Source organism: Castor canadensis, chromosome 1 (genome assembly GCF_047511655.1).
Source record: "Castor canadensis chromosome 1, mCasCan1.hap1v2, whole genome shotgun sequence".
Classification (NCBI taxonomy): domain Eukaryota; kingdom Metazoa; phylum Chordata; class Mammalia; order Rodentia; family Castoridae; genus Castor; species Castor canadensis.
In genome coordinates, this window is record NC_133386.1 from 36174347 (window position 1) to 36191082 (window position 16736).

At 33.3% G+C, this 16736-nt stretch overlaps 1 protein-coding gene across 5 annotated transcripts in view; it reads left to right on the plus strand.

Moving 5' to 3' along the window:
* The window catches only part of Kiaa0408 (KIAA0408 ortholog), a 31036-nt gene extending 14506 nt beyond the window's left edge, over window positions 1–16530 (plus strand). For 3 of the 5 annotated variants that reach the window (XM_074075120.1, XM_074075141.1, XM_020185017.2), the window contains exons 2-6: window positions 2469–2720; window positions 7222–7584; window positions 7673–7752; window positions 9529–10840; window positions 13256–16530. In XM_074075120.1, coding sequence (XP_073931221.1) covers window positions 2586–2720; window positions 7222–7584; window positions 7673–7752; window positions 9529–10840; window positions 13256–13429 — 2064 coding nt within the window. In that variant the 5' untranslated portion in view covers window positions 2469–2585 and the 3' untranslated portion in view covers window positions 13430–16530. The remainder of the gene's footprint in view (window positions 1–2468; window positions 2721–7221; window positions 7585–7672; window positions 7753–9528; window positions 10841–13255) is intronic. The other 2 variants (XM_074075137.1, XM_020185018.2) reach the window with 1 other exon arrangement.
* The last annotated feature ends 206 nt before the right edge of the window (window positions 16531–16736 follow it).

The following is a 16736-nucleotide window of genomic DNA, read 5'->3' on the forward strand; positions in this document are numbered from 1 at the left end:
CACACCTATAACCCTAGCAGTGCTAAGAGGATCATAGTGCAGGCCTGCCTGGGCAAAAGTGCAAGACCTTATCCTAATTAAAAAGAGAAAGAATAGTGGCATAGTCAAGTGACAAAGCACTTGCCTAGCAAACACAATTCCTATTATAGCCAAAAAAGAAAAAAAAAAAGGTTAGGAATAGACAGTAAAATTGGAGCAGTTTGCTACAAAACTGTAGGAAAATTTTATGATTATGATCTTTAAACATTTCTGGTTTTTAACAACAGTTGAAATGAAACACAGACTATTATAGCACCTCTTTTCCAGGTATGTTGTAATTCGTCTGCTCCCTTTTTATAACTTCTTTGGTTAAATCTGCCACTGTGTCTTGATGTCTCAAACTACTCCATCCTTCTTAAAAAGTTCCAGTGGCAAGTAACTTCTAGGCCGCAAAACAGTTTCAGCTCACAATTCATTACATATGGTTTTAAAGTGATCTTCCTGTCTCAAAATAAGCACTGTCTGCATTTTCTATGAATAGTTGTTAGATAAACCTAAAAGATTACTAGGTAATCAGTGTCAGTGAAAGTTAAATTAACCAAAACAAAGAAAAACTAAAATTTTGCAGACTATTTACTATCTTCATTTTGTTAGGTCTTCATTGACATTACTTATAACAAGTACTTAAGTTTACTGGCTTATAAGTATGGAGGGGAGCAAAAGAAGAGAGATCACAGAAGGGATTAAAAATGAGGTTACAAATAAAGCAGGCTACTTGAATAAAATGAGATATGTTAATAGCTAAGTTTGAAATTACTTTTCTTCATTGAATTAATCATGATATTATGAGTGCCAAAAATTAAATAAAAATTATTAGTGTCATTAGCAAATGGTCTGGGAGAAGGGTAACAATATAGATCCCAATATTATTGGGTGTTTTTAAAAGTGTAACCCTGCATGTACAATTAACTTTTATTTTATTTTTTTTTGTCAATCATCTTAATAAACTTTTATTGAAAAGCTGAGCTTAGGTTCCTACAATTAACTTTTAAAAAACAATCCTCATTAATCCATTATAATTCATTGATAGACTATTCAAAAAATAAAATGTCGTTGACACTTATCTAATATTTGGGATTTGAAATATGTATCTGTCTTCTGTGAATACAAAGTTGTGCTTGCTGCCTGGTTATGTAGACTGAATTCTACAGTACCAGCACCTATGGAATAATAACTATTAATTCCAAGTGGCTGTAGGTAGCTTATAGCATTATGGTAATAGCTTAGTAAACTGAAGAATTAAGGTTTTTTGGGGGGTGCTGGAGATTGAACCCAGGGCCTTACACAGGCTAAGCATGTGCTCTACTACTGAGCTGCAATCCAGCCCTAAATTTCTTTCAGGCATAGTAATTTCAAATAGAGTCATACATTTTTAATATACTTTTCTACCTGCTAAAGAGATACATGCCTTTATTTTCAATGGAAGTCAAAACAAGATTTTTAAAGCAAAAATGGGAAAAATTTAAATATGTCTCACACTACTTTTCATTCAATATATAATTTAATATTTATAATGATTCTATAAATAGCTCCCATTTTAATGTAAATACATGAAATTTCAGGAATTTTACATGACTTTAAATTATATCTTCAAACCCTAAATATACTTATCCTGAATGTTAGAAACTTTATTATTTCATTTACTACTTTATGTAATATAAAATTCCTTGCAAACTAAGCATATGTTTCCTTCATTTCTCTGTATTCAACATCCTAAGCATGTTTAGCATATATAGTACATTAGAAGGAAAAGAGAATGTGAATTTTAACATATGTCTCACAGGATAGTGTCGATGCTTTTAGATTTTACTTGATGAAGTAAAATAATGATTTTTCCCCTTTTTATTGATTAGGTTGGATTCTTGCTGATACATCAGTCTTCCAAGTTAATTACCGATTTTGGGGTCTTAGTTGGTAAAGTAATCACATTTGACGTGGGCTTGATCTCTGAGTACTGAATTGGGACTGTCATCTGCACTGTATTGGGACTTTAAGTCACAGGAATATATATATATATATACCTAGATTGCATCAGAACAGAAAGAGTAACTACTATATCAGAATGTGCTACACTTGGGCAGATGTGACCATACAATTGAATTTCATACTTAAACTCTTGGATATTCATGAAAAAATCTATTTTTAGATTAGGTGGTTAAAGGAATATTTATAACTCACATGTGCATTTAACCATCTTGTCTACTATAATTTTGCTGGTCCGGTCTCTAAAGCAAGGGTAAAGTTTTTGGACAATAGTTAGTACTTTATCGACTATGTTAGTTTCTTCTTCCTGAACAGCTTGTTGTTATCTCTTCTTTGGGTCCAGTTTTCCTGTAGTTTGTTTATGTCAGTGGCTCTTGACAAAATGATAAAATATGTTTCTAGAAAGCATATGAATGTGGAACTCTGTCTTGTTATGTTTATATTAGGCTTTATTTTAAAGGCAAGTGAGACTGCTTCAAATAAAGCAACTCTAAGCTTCCAAGAAACTGTTAAGAGAGGGCAGAGACAAGCAGAAACACTTCGCTGACACTCACACAGTTGCCATGGACCTACATAAACAGTGGGAGAACACAGAGAGTAACTGGCATAAGGAAAAGATGGAATTACTGGACCAGTTTGACAATGAAAGAAAGGAATGGGAAAGTCAATGGAAGATCATGCAGAAGAAGATAGAAGAGGTACAAATTAATTTGTTTTGAATTTATGGTAAACTTCAAACTCAATGAAAATTTTGTTGAACTTTGGTTTATATTAGAAACTATTTTTTATTTTCCTTGTTCTACCAAAGATATGCATGTCTCAGTAACATTTACTAGACTAGCATAAACTTACCCATCTTAGGGATTACACTTATTTTGTAGGTCATATGAAAATTAAGACCTCAAAATGTCTCTCTAAAATGTATCAACTTATTATTTTCTGACTAGAAAGGCTTGGTATCAAAAGTGATGTATATATTCTGTAAAAGTTTACAAATACCAGGGTCTAGAAGGCAAATGAAAGAAATACATAATTGGTGAGACATAAATTATTAGAATTATAATTGGGCTTTAGAATATATATTTTTCCTGAGATGATTTATGAGTAATGTCTACCAAAGAAAACTACATGTAAGAAAACTCAGTATCATCAAAAAGAGTACCATGTATCTGACAGAAAAAGGGTAGTGGACATGAGATTTATTGTGGTTAAAGTAATTTTATTCTTATTAACCATCAGCCTTCAAGCAGCTGTACTGGTGAATATTAACACTTGCTCCAATTAGAAGTTATTTATACTAATCTTGCCTTATTCAGGTAGAAGCCACAATATTGAATTTTATGATTTTATGCAACTTACCAAAGCAGTTATTTTAACACATTACTTGAACTTTTTTTTCAGGTAATCAAAGTAAGTGCTTTATGTGTTTATAGTGTAAACACTTTTTTCTTATTAGCAGCCAGATACTCAGTTATGAATAAAATACAAATTGACAAACTGGCATGCCAAAACAGAAGATAAAGAAGAGTAGCTATAAAACTCTAAAATAGAGTCCTCTAAAATAGAACTGAGAAGGCATTTGGATAGTATATGATTAGAGATTAATAGACATCTCTACATCACGTTTCCGTGTAGGAACAAGCATCCTACTTGCTGCCTTAACTCTGCCATCTACTCAGAGACTTGGATTAGATCAACAGGGAGATGCTAAGGTCAAATAAAAATCTAAAACTCCAATTCAACCACAAATTGAGATAGTCATGGATCACCAACTGTTACCAGTTGGTAACAGTCTCTGATAATTCTAGCGTCCAACTCAAATTATTTAAAATAATTTTAAATAATAATTAGTGTAGCCAATTATTTAAAACAATGTGCTATTTGTTTAAATTTGCTATTGTTTAGTAACTATTCAGACAACTCTGTAGTTGCCATATATGGAAAATATTAGCTATATCAATTAGCAGCATTAAATATTCTTTAAACAGGGTTATAGTTCATAAAGATACTGGGAGACAGACACTGTAATATTTTTTTCTCATCTTGGAGAGTAACTGTCATGGTGTTTATTATTTGCTGCCTGTGGTACACAGCTGCATAATTGGGAATATGTTTATATAACGTGTTTACCCATAATGTCCACATATACAAAAATATGTATAAATAGTACCTTCTTACAGGCTACAAAGCTAGGATAAAAAGATAGAAAAGCAGAAGGAAAGTATTCTCACAGGATACAGAGAATCAAGATAATTTTTAAACTAAAATTCAGAAATCAATACTTGAAAAAATGTCACAATTATAATAGATTGTATTTGTTTAACATTAATTAGTAAGTTCTGCTTATTAAATTATATGCAAGTTGTTGAACTATGTGTTAGGGAATTGCAGACTGACAATGTGCACCTATAACATCAGTGATTCGAAGTGACAATATCTCCTAATACAGTATTCAGCCTAGGTCACTAAGATGCTTATGACCCTTTGTTTAGCCACTATCCACAGTAATTACATTTGATATTTAAAAATCAAGAGATAAATACATGAATCACTCGACACTTGGAATAATCTAGATAGAAACTCAGACTATTGAGAAATTATTTAGAGTTGATAGACATCTAGAAAATCTGTTCATCACATTACGGTCTTTCCTGCTTACCTCCCTTGGTAGAATGATCAAATAACCATTAACAAGGTCTGGGTGCCAGGTAAAAGATAGATTGCCTTATGCAAAATAAATGATTTTCCACTAATTATGTAGGTTTGTTATTTATTCACAACTTACCCAAGTACCCAAGAGAATTTATGATGGCATAAAAATTAATACATGGTAAACTATGCAAAAACAAAGTAGAAAGCTGAAGACAGGAGGAAGATTGTACATAGAATGCAGCAGTGAGTCTGTCTTTCTAATAACTCAGCAACAAAGTTATCAGGTAAATATTTCTCAGTATTCAGAAGACAAAAGCAAATGTATGTCCCAGGAATTGCACTTTTCTCCCCGGTTTTGAATTCACCCATCACTTAAAAAGAAGGCCACATCACCCAGACCTTACATTTAACATGGTACTGGAGGGGGTGCTGCTTTTTACTCTCTCCCTTGTTAGAGCGAGTGTTTTCTCTCACTCCTGGTTATTACTGAACCTAACTGGGATTAACTGGGGGTGACTGGAGATTCAGAAAAAACACAGGATAGACAGACAGACAGGAAGTGGGGTCAGGTGCATTAAGCACTCAGGTGGAGACGCACAACTCTCATTGCTTCTTTTCTCTATCTTTATACTTTAAGGCCTTATTCCTTGCAGTTCTTTAAGACTTTGCTTCTAAAGTTTTCCTTAAAACCTTTCTTAAAACCTTTTTCCTTAGACTTGCTCTGTCCCATGTTTTCTCTTAGCTGTTCCTTAGCATAATCACTCTTAAAGTCTTTTGCCCCTAGGCTTGCAATATCCCATCTCTCTTTAGCTTTCTTAAAGCCTCAGTGCTCAGACTTGCAAACAACAGCTGTGCCTAAAAACTGTTTATGCATAACTCTTAAAGTCTTGGTCTTCTGTCTTGCACTGTCCCATGTTCGTTTTGGCTTTTCTTTAGCTTAGCTTTCCTAAGACCTATGTATAAAGTTTTTTCTAAGGCCTATGTTAAAGTTCTCGATGCAGACTTTCAATCATCCCCTCTTTAGCCTTTTTTTTCCCTTCAGCAATTTCCGTTTAGCAATTCTTTTCCCTTCAGTAATTCTTTTCCCTTCCAAAAGCTTCCCACACCAAAAAGCCCAAAGCCAAAGCCCAAAGTGAGAAACTCAAGCCAAAGCCAAAGCCAAAACCCCAAAGTAAAAGCCAAAGGCAAAAAGCCTCACAGCCCAAAGCCAAAGCCAAAGCCCAAAAACCTCATGTCTTCCTTCAGCGGCAAACAGGGTGGAGCAGAGGCTCTTGGGGAGGGATGTGACATTGTAACAGGAGAAACCTTCATTCCTGCTTCTCTGAACGTAAACTCAGGAGACGGAGCTGTTCTGCTTTCATCTGTTTCTTGCCTGGGGCTGTGCCTATCTCGGCCTACAGGTAAAAGCAATTAAGCTACATCTTGCCTTGCTTGTGTCCAGTTCTCATAGGCTTTTCATAGTCCACTCTCCACGTGGTACTTTTTAAGGTTGCTTCCTATTTTAGGCATCCACTGAGTAGTCAATGTAGTTCTCTCATCTGGGGTTTTGGGTGACTATCAAGTTGCAAAATATTTGTTAATTGTTTTTGATTGTGATTGTGAAATGGAGCTTCATTTGCTTTCACAGTTATATGACAGTCACTTTTGAAATTTGTCAAATTTTCCAAAGACTCAAACCTAAAGATCACTTCTTTCCTCTCTTTAGTAATGAACTGAATCTTCAAGTTTAACTAAGGTCTCATCAAGAAATAATTTTGGATCTGCTTTAAACAGACAAATAGATTAGACTAGCCAAGATTTAGAGCTTTATTTTGTCACACAAGACATTGCCACATTTATTTTAATGTGAATGGTAAACTTTTTTAGAATGTGTACAGTCTTGATATTAGAAATGCCTTTGTGATATCTAGACCTCACTACTGTAATTGACAACCAAGGGAAATATTTTTTGATTGACAAATCACTTCTTAGGAAACAGAATGAGTCAACTTTAACTACATGAGATTGTCAGCTATTTGAACAGTTAAATGTTGGCATACAAGTAGGGTATGTTTAAAATACATGATGTTACTGTTAGTTAAACTCTTGCTTCTCTTTGAAAGCAATTAAACAGCATGGCCAGTAATTGATTCAACTCATTCTAATCTTGTTACTGTTTCTGCATTATGTATAGAGATACAGCTTATTTTCATTTTTTCTTTTTTCTGTTTTGGTGGGACTGGGATTTGAACTCAGGGCATTGCTCTTGCAAAGCTAGCACTCTTCCACTTGAGCCACTCCTCCAAGCCCCTAATTTATTTTTCAAAGAGTTGATTTCTAGTCAGAAAGATAGAACTTAGCATACATGCATTGCCCCATTAAAAGTAGTATTTATGATTCATCAAAGTTTTTCTGTATTTTAGGGGTACTATTTGGAGGCATAAACATTAATATCTGGGGTAGAAGAAGTATATGGCAAAGAGAACTCAAAATGGTTTGCTTAATACCAAGAATATTGACAAAGTGAATTAGGAAAAGGATTTTTTAATTTAGTTTTACTTCTTACAGCTTTGTCAGGAAGTCAAGCTTCGGAGGAAGATCAACATGAATGAACATTCTGAGCTTATTGATCTTGATCGTGAGAAGGCCACTCAAGATAAAATGTTGGAACCTCCTTCCAATTATCCCAATTCAGGACAATGTGAATTTACAGGGATGAATCACAGGGATGGTCCAGAAAAAGAAAATAAAATAGAGCAGAGCTTTCTCAGTGAAGGAAATCAAGTGTGTAAGGAACAAAAAGCAACAATAAAAGCTAAAGTAGTGTTAATGGATCCTTTGGCCACTGACAACCAAAAGGAATATGAGGCCTGGCCTGGCCTGAGGACTTCTGAGGAAGAGAGGAAGAGCAGTTCTGGTGCCCTTAACACAGTAAGTAAGATGTGTCTGGCTATAAAATGTTTCCAAAGAAGTATTTACATTTCAGAATCCTAACACGCTATTGTTCATATGTGCAAAGGCTCTTGAAGAACTTGCCAAGGTTAGTGAAGAATTATGCAGTTTTCAAGAGGAAATTCAAAAGCGGTCTAACCACAGAAGGTAGGCTGGCACATCTGTGATTTTTTCATTCTGGAAAATCAAAAACAGTATTGTTGTTATCCAATGAATCCAAACTGCATCCTCCTTACATTGTTTTAGTGAGAACTAATAAGTTATTAAAATTTTATTATGTTGGATGACAGATAGTTCAACTGTGTTTTGGTTCACTAACTCTTAAATCATCCAGTGCTCTTTGTAGTTTAACTATTAGGAATACTTTATTTACTCTTGGTGGTGGTGGTATACTTTCCTTAAAAAAGTAACAAGTATCCACTACTGTAGTTCTTTTTTGTTTTTAGTATTTGGTAGGGAAAGAACATACTTCTAGGCAAATACGGTTAAATATATCTTTAAAACAATGTCAAATTTAATAATACGGTGTTTTAATTATATATGATCTTCTGAAATATTTTGTGCCTGAGTCATTTATTTCTCTACAATTAGTAGTTATTTGATAACGGCATACATAATTTTCAGCACAGCACATTATAAATATGTCCATATATATGCATGCAACAAAATGCTGCCTTATTTCAGAAGAATAAGTTTTTTTAGCCAAATTTAAAAATTAATTTGGAATTCTCTATATGGTTAGAAAAGATGGATTGTTCTGGGATGAACATTTGTCTCCTTCAGGGGCTCCAGCATTTATCTCCTCTTAGAAAGCTACAGAAGTGTCCCTTTATATTTCTGTAGCCCTTAGGAAGTTCAGAGAAAATTTTTGTGCTGGTGTGAAATTGATTTTTTTAGGTAACTGTGTTTTACACATAATTTTACCCTCTATCAGCCCATTTAGCTTTTCTTACTACTCTCTGTTAATGGGTATTTATGTATACCTTATTGTAAACTATCTCATAATCTTTTATGAGTTGAATAGGTATAAATGATTTTTATTTATCAGTACAATTAAGTTTGATTTGTAATCCACATTGTTGCTGAATTTAGGCTATTGAAGTAACTCAGGAAAGACTTGCCGTTTTTCATTTATAAATCACACATGGCATAAAGCTCTCCTTCTTGCCATATGGCTTTCAGAAAAAAATTCAACATACTTAATATGTAATTTTAAAACATTACAATTTTTCCAAGAAATTACAATTTGATATTACCTTACATTTTTGTGTCATTTTTCATTATCCTCCCAAGTCTGCTGTAAATCTATCCATACTAAAGTACTCATTGTTCCTTCAATCACCATGTATATTTTATCAGGTCCTTTTAATCTATATATCCTTTACTATACTCATCAAAAAAGTCTTACTTTTCTTTCAAGCTCAAATGATACCTTCCATTTGGAGTTACTCAGGTCTCATTCCACTGTTATTTAGGCTTCTGTCATTCTACTTAAACTGTTACTTTGAATTTAAGGGGAGGAATTAGAGCTAAATTAGAATAGGAATTATGAATAGTGAATAAGAATTCCATAGGCAAAGAAGAGGAAAGGATATAGCAAGAGAAAAACTATAGCAATGGGAATGTCAATAGTAGGAACTACATAGTCTAGTCTGAGTCTAGTCTGAAATTTCAGGTAATAGTGAAAATGAGGGATAAGATTGGAAAGATATCTCAGGTTAAAGTGTATAGAGCCTTGAATATAACACTGAGGTGGACTTTGTCTTACAACAAAGTGGACTCAAAGTTTTTGAAAAAGAGATTTATATGAAAATGATATTTGAGGAAATTGTGACTCTTATTCTTAAGGTAAAAATCCACTGGTTTCTTTCAAGAGCTTATCTTAAAGTCATCACTAAAATACCATGTTTTATAATTTTTTAGAATGAAGTCAGACTCTTTTCTCCAGGAAATGCCAAATATAATTGGTACACCTCATGGGGACCACTTGATCAACAATGCCCAGTGCATTCTTCCAGTCAACTTAGAAAAAGATGAAAAGAAAAATAGAAAAAATGTTATTTATACCAAAGTGCTCCAAAGCAATTCCATGAAAAAATGTGGAATTCATACAATTGATATGCAAAGAAATGAAACCCCACCAATTCCTCCTCTAAGAAGCACCTCTCGAAATTTTCCCAGCTCATGTTCTGCACAAGATCAAAAAAGATTGAAGGAAAGTTTAGAGCACTCCCATAAGGGCCAAGGTGAAAGGAATTTCAATCCTCATTCATTTTTGAAGCAGCCTACATTGTGTCCAGATGAAGACAAGACTTTGAAAGACAGTGCAATGTTTTCCTCTTTGACCCCAGAAGTCAAAACAGATAGCAAGCCTCCAGGTAATGAAGGTGTTGGACTTGCCATGTGGTCACGTGACATTGGGGTAGGTACCACAAAAAACCCCTCTACTTTGTGGTTTCAAAAAACCAGTTCTATTTCCAATAACCCCAAATTTGAAAATGTGATTCCGGATCACCCTGTTAAATCTCATGCTAATCTTCATGTAAGCAGCAACTGTAGTTCCAAAGTGACACAGAGCAGTGGCCCACTTAAAAGTCTCAGTGGTGGCTTTGAAAGGACTACAAAGAATGAAAAGCTGGCAGCAAAGACTGATGAATTTAACAGAACAGTATTTAGAACAGACAGATATTGTCATGTAGTACAGCAAAGTCAAAGCTACTCAAAGTCATCTGAGGATGTTAATGTCTGTGATACCTTAATTACTAATGTAAGTAACATATCAGAAAGTAACAATGTGACTGCTGTCCTGAAAATCACTGACCACATGCCTGTGCCCATGGGGAATATGTTCAATAATCCCACAAAGAAATCTACAATAGGCCTCATCAGACAAACACAGGAACTTTTAAGTCCTAGAAGTTATCGAAATATGTTCCACGAACATGACTGGAAACCAAGCAATTTGTCTGGCCGACCAAGGTCAGCTGATCCAAGGTCAAATTACGGTGTTGTGGAAAAGCTGCTGAAAAACTATGAGACATCAACAGGGTCTGCATTGCAAAACTCTAAATGCTTCCAGGATAACTGGACCAAATGTAATTCTGATGTCAGTGGTAGTGCCACATTAAGTCAGCATTTAGAAACTCGTCAAACGGAGCAAGAGTTTCAGCCAAAGACAGCTTTGTATGGGAGACAGCAAGTGAAGCAAAGAATAGATGGGAAAAAGATAACAGAGGTGAGAAAGCAAATTACATAGTATGGTAGAACTGCATCGTATTTAGCAATGGCTCTGAGTTCAGATAAATTGCCCATTCATATACACAAAATGTAGACACAGGTTTTGGCATCTTCTGAGCCTCTTAACCCTTTCTGAATATAATCCAACATGAATTTATGGTGTAGTTTTTAAGACTGGAAATAATCCATGATTTAAATAAATAAATAACATTAATATATTAAGTGGCTTTAAAAAGATCAGATGTTTATTATTCCTTTCTATAAAATATTTGGAATATACATTTGCTGGTTTATAGAATTTTATTCTTTAAAGATTTGTTTTTTAAGTATATGGGAATATTTCTAAGTAACTTTTACTTTTTGGTTACTAGCTATGATTGGTTCAGTCACTCTCAGCATTGGATTCATGTTCTCACAGGATTAGTCACATGACTATGAATATGAGTAAAACATGTCACTTAGAATAATGTCTCTTTGAAGCTAAAAGACAGTATATGGAAATAAGGTCATTCTTACCTGTATTCTTTTTTTATTTGCATATAGTAGTTGTACAGGGAGGATACATTGTGACATTTATATATGTGCTTATAATATAGCTTGATTAGATTCACCCCCTTCATCATTCTCCCTCATCTCCCTTCCCTCTTCTCAGAACCATTTCAGCAAATGCCATTGTTCTATTTTCATACACAGACACACAATACATCCACCATAGTTACTCTCCTTCACCCTCTCTTCTGTTAATCCTCCCCCCTCCCAGGACCTGATTTATAGGAGGCAGTAGAGGAAAAGAGAATAATAGAGTGAATAATATTAAAACACAGTGCATTTGTATATGAAGATAGTATAATGCAATGTTATACTAGTATAATAGTGTATTATATATATATATAATAATAGTATAGTATAAACTGTTGAATAATAGGGGATCAGGATGATAGAGAAAGAGAGTAATAAAGGGGGTTAATCTGATCAAAGTAAAATATATGTGTCTGAAATACCAAGATAAAACCCCTTGAACAGTCAATATATACTAATTTATAGATATTCTTACCATGAAAATTGTCAAAAAATTTATATTTAAATAAACTGTTACCCTTTTTTAATGTTCTTTTCCACTAACGAAAGAGCAAAATCTTCATTAACTATTGGAAAGAGGTCAAAGAAATTGGTGTTTAAAATGAAAAGTTATACAGCGTTCTCGTTTGTGCATATAATCTTATAAGACATTGTTATTATTAATCAACATTTTACTTAATTATCCTGCTTTTGTATATTTTATTTTTTATTGAGCCCATGAATACCTGCCTATAGCTAGAGATGGGAAATAAAAACGTATAAACAGTTAACCAAAAAATTTTTCATTAACTAGCAAGAAATGCTGAATGTTTTCTTTTTTCCTGGCATTAATTGGGGATTTGGTAAGCGTGCACTCTACTATAGATACTTAGCAATAGATTTTATTTTGACTTGGTATGGTTTGGTTTTCCCTTGTGAATAAATTAAGACAGTAAGTCTCCAAAGAGAGAAAAATAAAATGCAGGTTATTGCCAGGCTATGACTTAAACACTAGAAATTGAGATCATCTTCCATCTCAGATGAAAGAGCATGCTTTGTTAAGGTCAGTTAGGACCAAGGGTATAAAATATGTTATAGAAGATTTTTAATCTTTTTAATTATTAAGATCAGAGACTTTTCCCCTTTATAATAAAAAGAAAGAAGGAAAAGGTTCTTATACATCAGATGATGCCCAAAATAGATAGCAATTCTTTTAATTAGTGATTAAAGTTGAATTAAAAAACATTTTACAGCTTGGGATGTAGCTCAGTAATAGAGTACTTACCTAGTATGTGTGAAGCTCTGTATTCAATCCACAACACTGCAACTTTTTTTTTAATTTAATGATAATTTTTAAACTTTTGTGAGATAGTAGCACAGTGATCCTTAGTTTTAAAAGAATCAGATAAATTATTTTGTTTATTTACCTTTGGCTTATGACCTCTAAAATGTCAATAACCTGACATAAATGAACTGTTTCTAATATAAATTATCTTATTTTCAAATAACACTAACACATTCTAGTATCCCACTAAGACACATCTGTAGTTCCATCATATTGAAATTATTTTACTTGAAATTTTGAATCTTGAGCTCATAGTTCTACATAGACATCAATTTTATTGATTTGTCAATATGAGATTCCAAGATTATCAAGTTTTATGATTTTGATTAAAACTGAGTTTGATTAAAACATTCAAGTTCACAAATATTAGATGAATACCTTCTTTTGTTTTTACTGCTTTCCTTGATTATCAATTGGCTCGTACATGAATCCCACAGTTGGGATCCATAATGTATTAAGCCCATTGGTGGTGTATGTATAGTGAGATGAATGCATTCATTTGTGTTGTAGGAATCCATGTTAGTGAAAACCTCAAATGGAAAAGGATTTTCTCGACCTGCGAGACCAGCAAATCGTCGGCTCCCATCCAGATGGGCATCCAGATCTCCATCAGCACCCCCTACCTTGCGGAGGACTGCCCACAGCTGTAGCGTTTCTCTGCGATCCGAAGCGTCGATGGTCTAAGTCTCTAGCCTGGATTATTAGATTATAAAAGTACTAGTCCAAGTTGCCAAACTGAACATTGTGAGTGTTTTTGACCCATCCTGTTTTCTTCTGTATCTTTCAAGATCCCTGGGAGAAGCAATTTCAATCTTACCTTTCCATCAGTCTTCAGTGTTTTTAAACTACGGAATAATTATCTCCTTGTTATTTTGATTTCTTAGATCAGAACTTTTTAGTGCCATCCTCATTAATTTTCTATAATATGATTTATGTTGAAACGATGTACAATATTGTATATTTAACTTTCTTGCAAGTGGCAGAAAGCAAGGTGACGTGCATGCCATGTGTTTGTAAGTGCATGTGTTATAACGAGTATTCCAGTAAGTATTTAGATAAGAAAACCTTCTGTGCTAGTGCTAACTTTGAAATTATAACATGTATACCTATATATTCTTTGTGTTTATTTACAAGTTTTGAAAAGATACAGGACTATTTATATTTTGTATACCTTTTAATAGGTATTCACCTAAAGCATCTGAGGTTCATATATTAATTAACCAGTTCCTTGGCTCATAACTACATTGAAAAATAAGAATTATACACATATCTAACATTAGTAGTTTTCTAAACACAGCTTATAAATAGCCTCTTAACCTACATGAGGATAAACTAATACCATTGATTTTCTTTTAAATAAAAATGCAACAAGTTTAACAGATCAGCCTTTTAAAAGTAAGCATAAAATATCCATAAATGCTGTTATATATCATTGGGTAGTCTCAAGTGGTTTTACCTGTATACTTGATCCTCAGAGCTAGTGTCATAAGATTGCCTTATGAATGACAGGACTAAATAACGAATTGTTAATTTTGTCAACCTCAGTCACAAACATTCCTTACATGGGATGCAAAAAGAAATTAAATTATGCTCAATTTCACTTTTTGTTAAAATTATGATAAGATTTTAATTTATCTGGTTTATCTGGAGCCATACATGTTTAGAGGTAAGTCATTTTTTTGTTTCTTTTTCTATCATTTCTCTGTAAAATTAGTAGATAAAAGACTAATTCATTTTTTTTATTAATGAGGAAGATCAGGAAAAATATTTCATTGAGAGCAGAATTATATTTCTTATAGTGTGCTACAAAATAAGGCCCTAAATTGAATATTGGCATACACACTAGTATGAGAAACAGAAATGTTTGTATGTATGTATATAAAAGGCTAAAATTTGCAAACAGTGAACATGTGAAATCTATGTTGAGAACTGGCAGAAATAGTAATGTTGAGGTGCTTGGAATTCTACATAGACTATCTTAGAAGCAGCATTGTTTTCCACTGTCTCTATTTAAAACCAATTATGATATGTTATTAGACATTAATTCTATTTCAGTTTTTCTTTTACTACCACAAAAGGTTAAGAAATTCTCATGACAAATGTCTTCAGAGAGACTTCTCCTATTACTTTCTAAGTACTTAGAGGAATTCACTTTATTATACCACACTCTGAGGTAAAGTAAATAATTTGCAAATTGCAAACTGCCTTAAAAATCTCATAATAATGACTAGATTCATGCTTTACAATAAAGAGAGTTCCAACAGTTAAGCTGAATTAAACTTCTGGAATATGAATTTGGATCAGGTGGTAAGTAAGGACTGTAGATCCACTCTTCTAATTCTTGTTTCTTTCAGGGAATATCTTTTCCCACAATAAATCTATCAATCAAAGAAAAGTAACCTAGATACAAAGTGATACCACTTTAATTATGTGCTTTTGCAGTGAAGGGGAGAAAACACAGGGAAGGTGATACCTGGGGTCATGAAATGATGGACCTTTTAAGAAAATGTTGCCATGGACAATGATGCTCAAAGATTGTACTGTGTATGTTCCTCACCACCCCAAGCTGTCTGATGTGATCTGTGGTCCCTTCCTTTACCTACAAATCAGAATATTTGAGGATCTCTTTAAAAAGTCAAATTCTGATCTCATCACATAATTGCTGATGCAAAATTTCCAATGTTGAGGAATGGAATTCTGAGAGTTTTTAATGAAACAAAATAAAGAAAAATGCAAAATTGTTGCTGAGCAGGGGGATTTTGAAGCAGTGGCATGAATTCATACCTGACTAGGTGAGTATCCTCAGATAGTGATTTTCTTGCCTGGGACTTGCCTTTGTTATCTATAAGTGAAAAAAGATACATTGAAAGACTTTACGATTTTAAGCCACTTTTTCTATTATCATTTGAATGAACCAGTGGGACCATTTTAACATCTTATATTGACTAAAATAATAAAATATTAGAACTGAAATTATAATTAGCTTCTAATCCAAATCCCTGATTATAAAACTGAAGAAATGAAAAGATTGGAGTATTCTGTGTTGTCTTTTAAAATATTTTATAATTTTTTATGGAAAAGTCTAACAGGTAAATTGAAATTATCCTTGAAAAATATTTTTTGAAGTATTGTGGTTTCTAACTGGTAATTTTTCTACTTTGGAAGGGCATTTTCTTCTCGAAGTATTCCCTTCTTTATGCCATCATTGCTGGATTTAAGAAATTTATAAATACACAAAAATGTGATTAGGAATACATAATTATGGATGTTTTCCTAGCAGACTTTTAGAAGGAAAATCTGACATTATTTCACAAGGGATTACTAATATTGTTAGTTGATCTTAGAAAGGAATAAGAAAGAAACAGAAAAGAGTTCTTCAGTTTCTGTGAGTGCTTGTGTATGTATGCACAAGCATGCTCCAGCCACACTCTCGGAAGTTTTCTATATTGCCTTATGCTCCAAAGCCAAATATAAAAATATAAATGATGCTTTGTATAATTCACTGTTTCAAAAAGTATCCATAGCTTTCATTTGTTTTTATATGTAGACTGTGAAGATGATATTTCATTTTGTCAATATTGCCCTAAAACATGACTTACATCTCTGTAGGTGATTTAACCTGGCTCCGTATCATTCTGAAAAAGCACCTGAACCTAAAATGAGTAACTACTTCCCTTAAAAGGTATTTGAAATTATTTTAGGCACATTTTCTGATAAAATAATTACCTGATATTGCAATCTCCATCAGCCATTGAAAGCTCTTAAATAAAATAAGTTTGCAAACACCTGCTGTGACATTTGTTTACATTGAGAATATTTTTATTTTCCTTATTTTCTACAATGAACTGAAGTGAAGCTGAGAATCTCAGTTTAAACTCAAATGCATACACAGTTCAATCTAGCTTCTCCAAAAACATCTCTGAAATTTTAAGCCAAACTTGCTTGACTTCCTTCTCCTGGCCAGCTACACACAATCCTGTATCTTTGATTC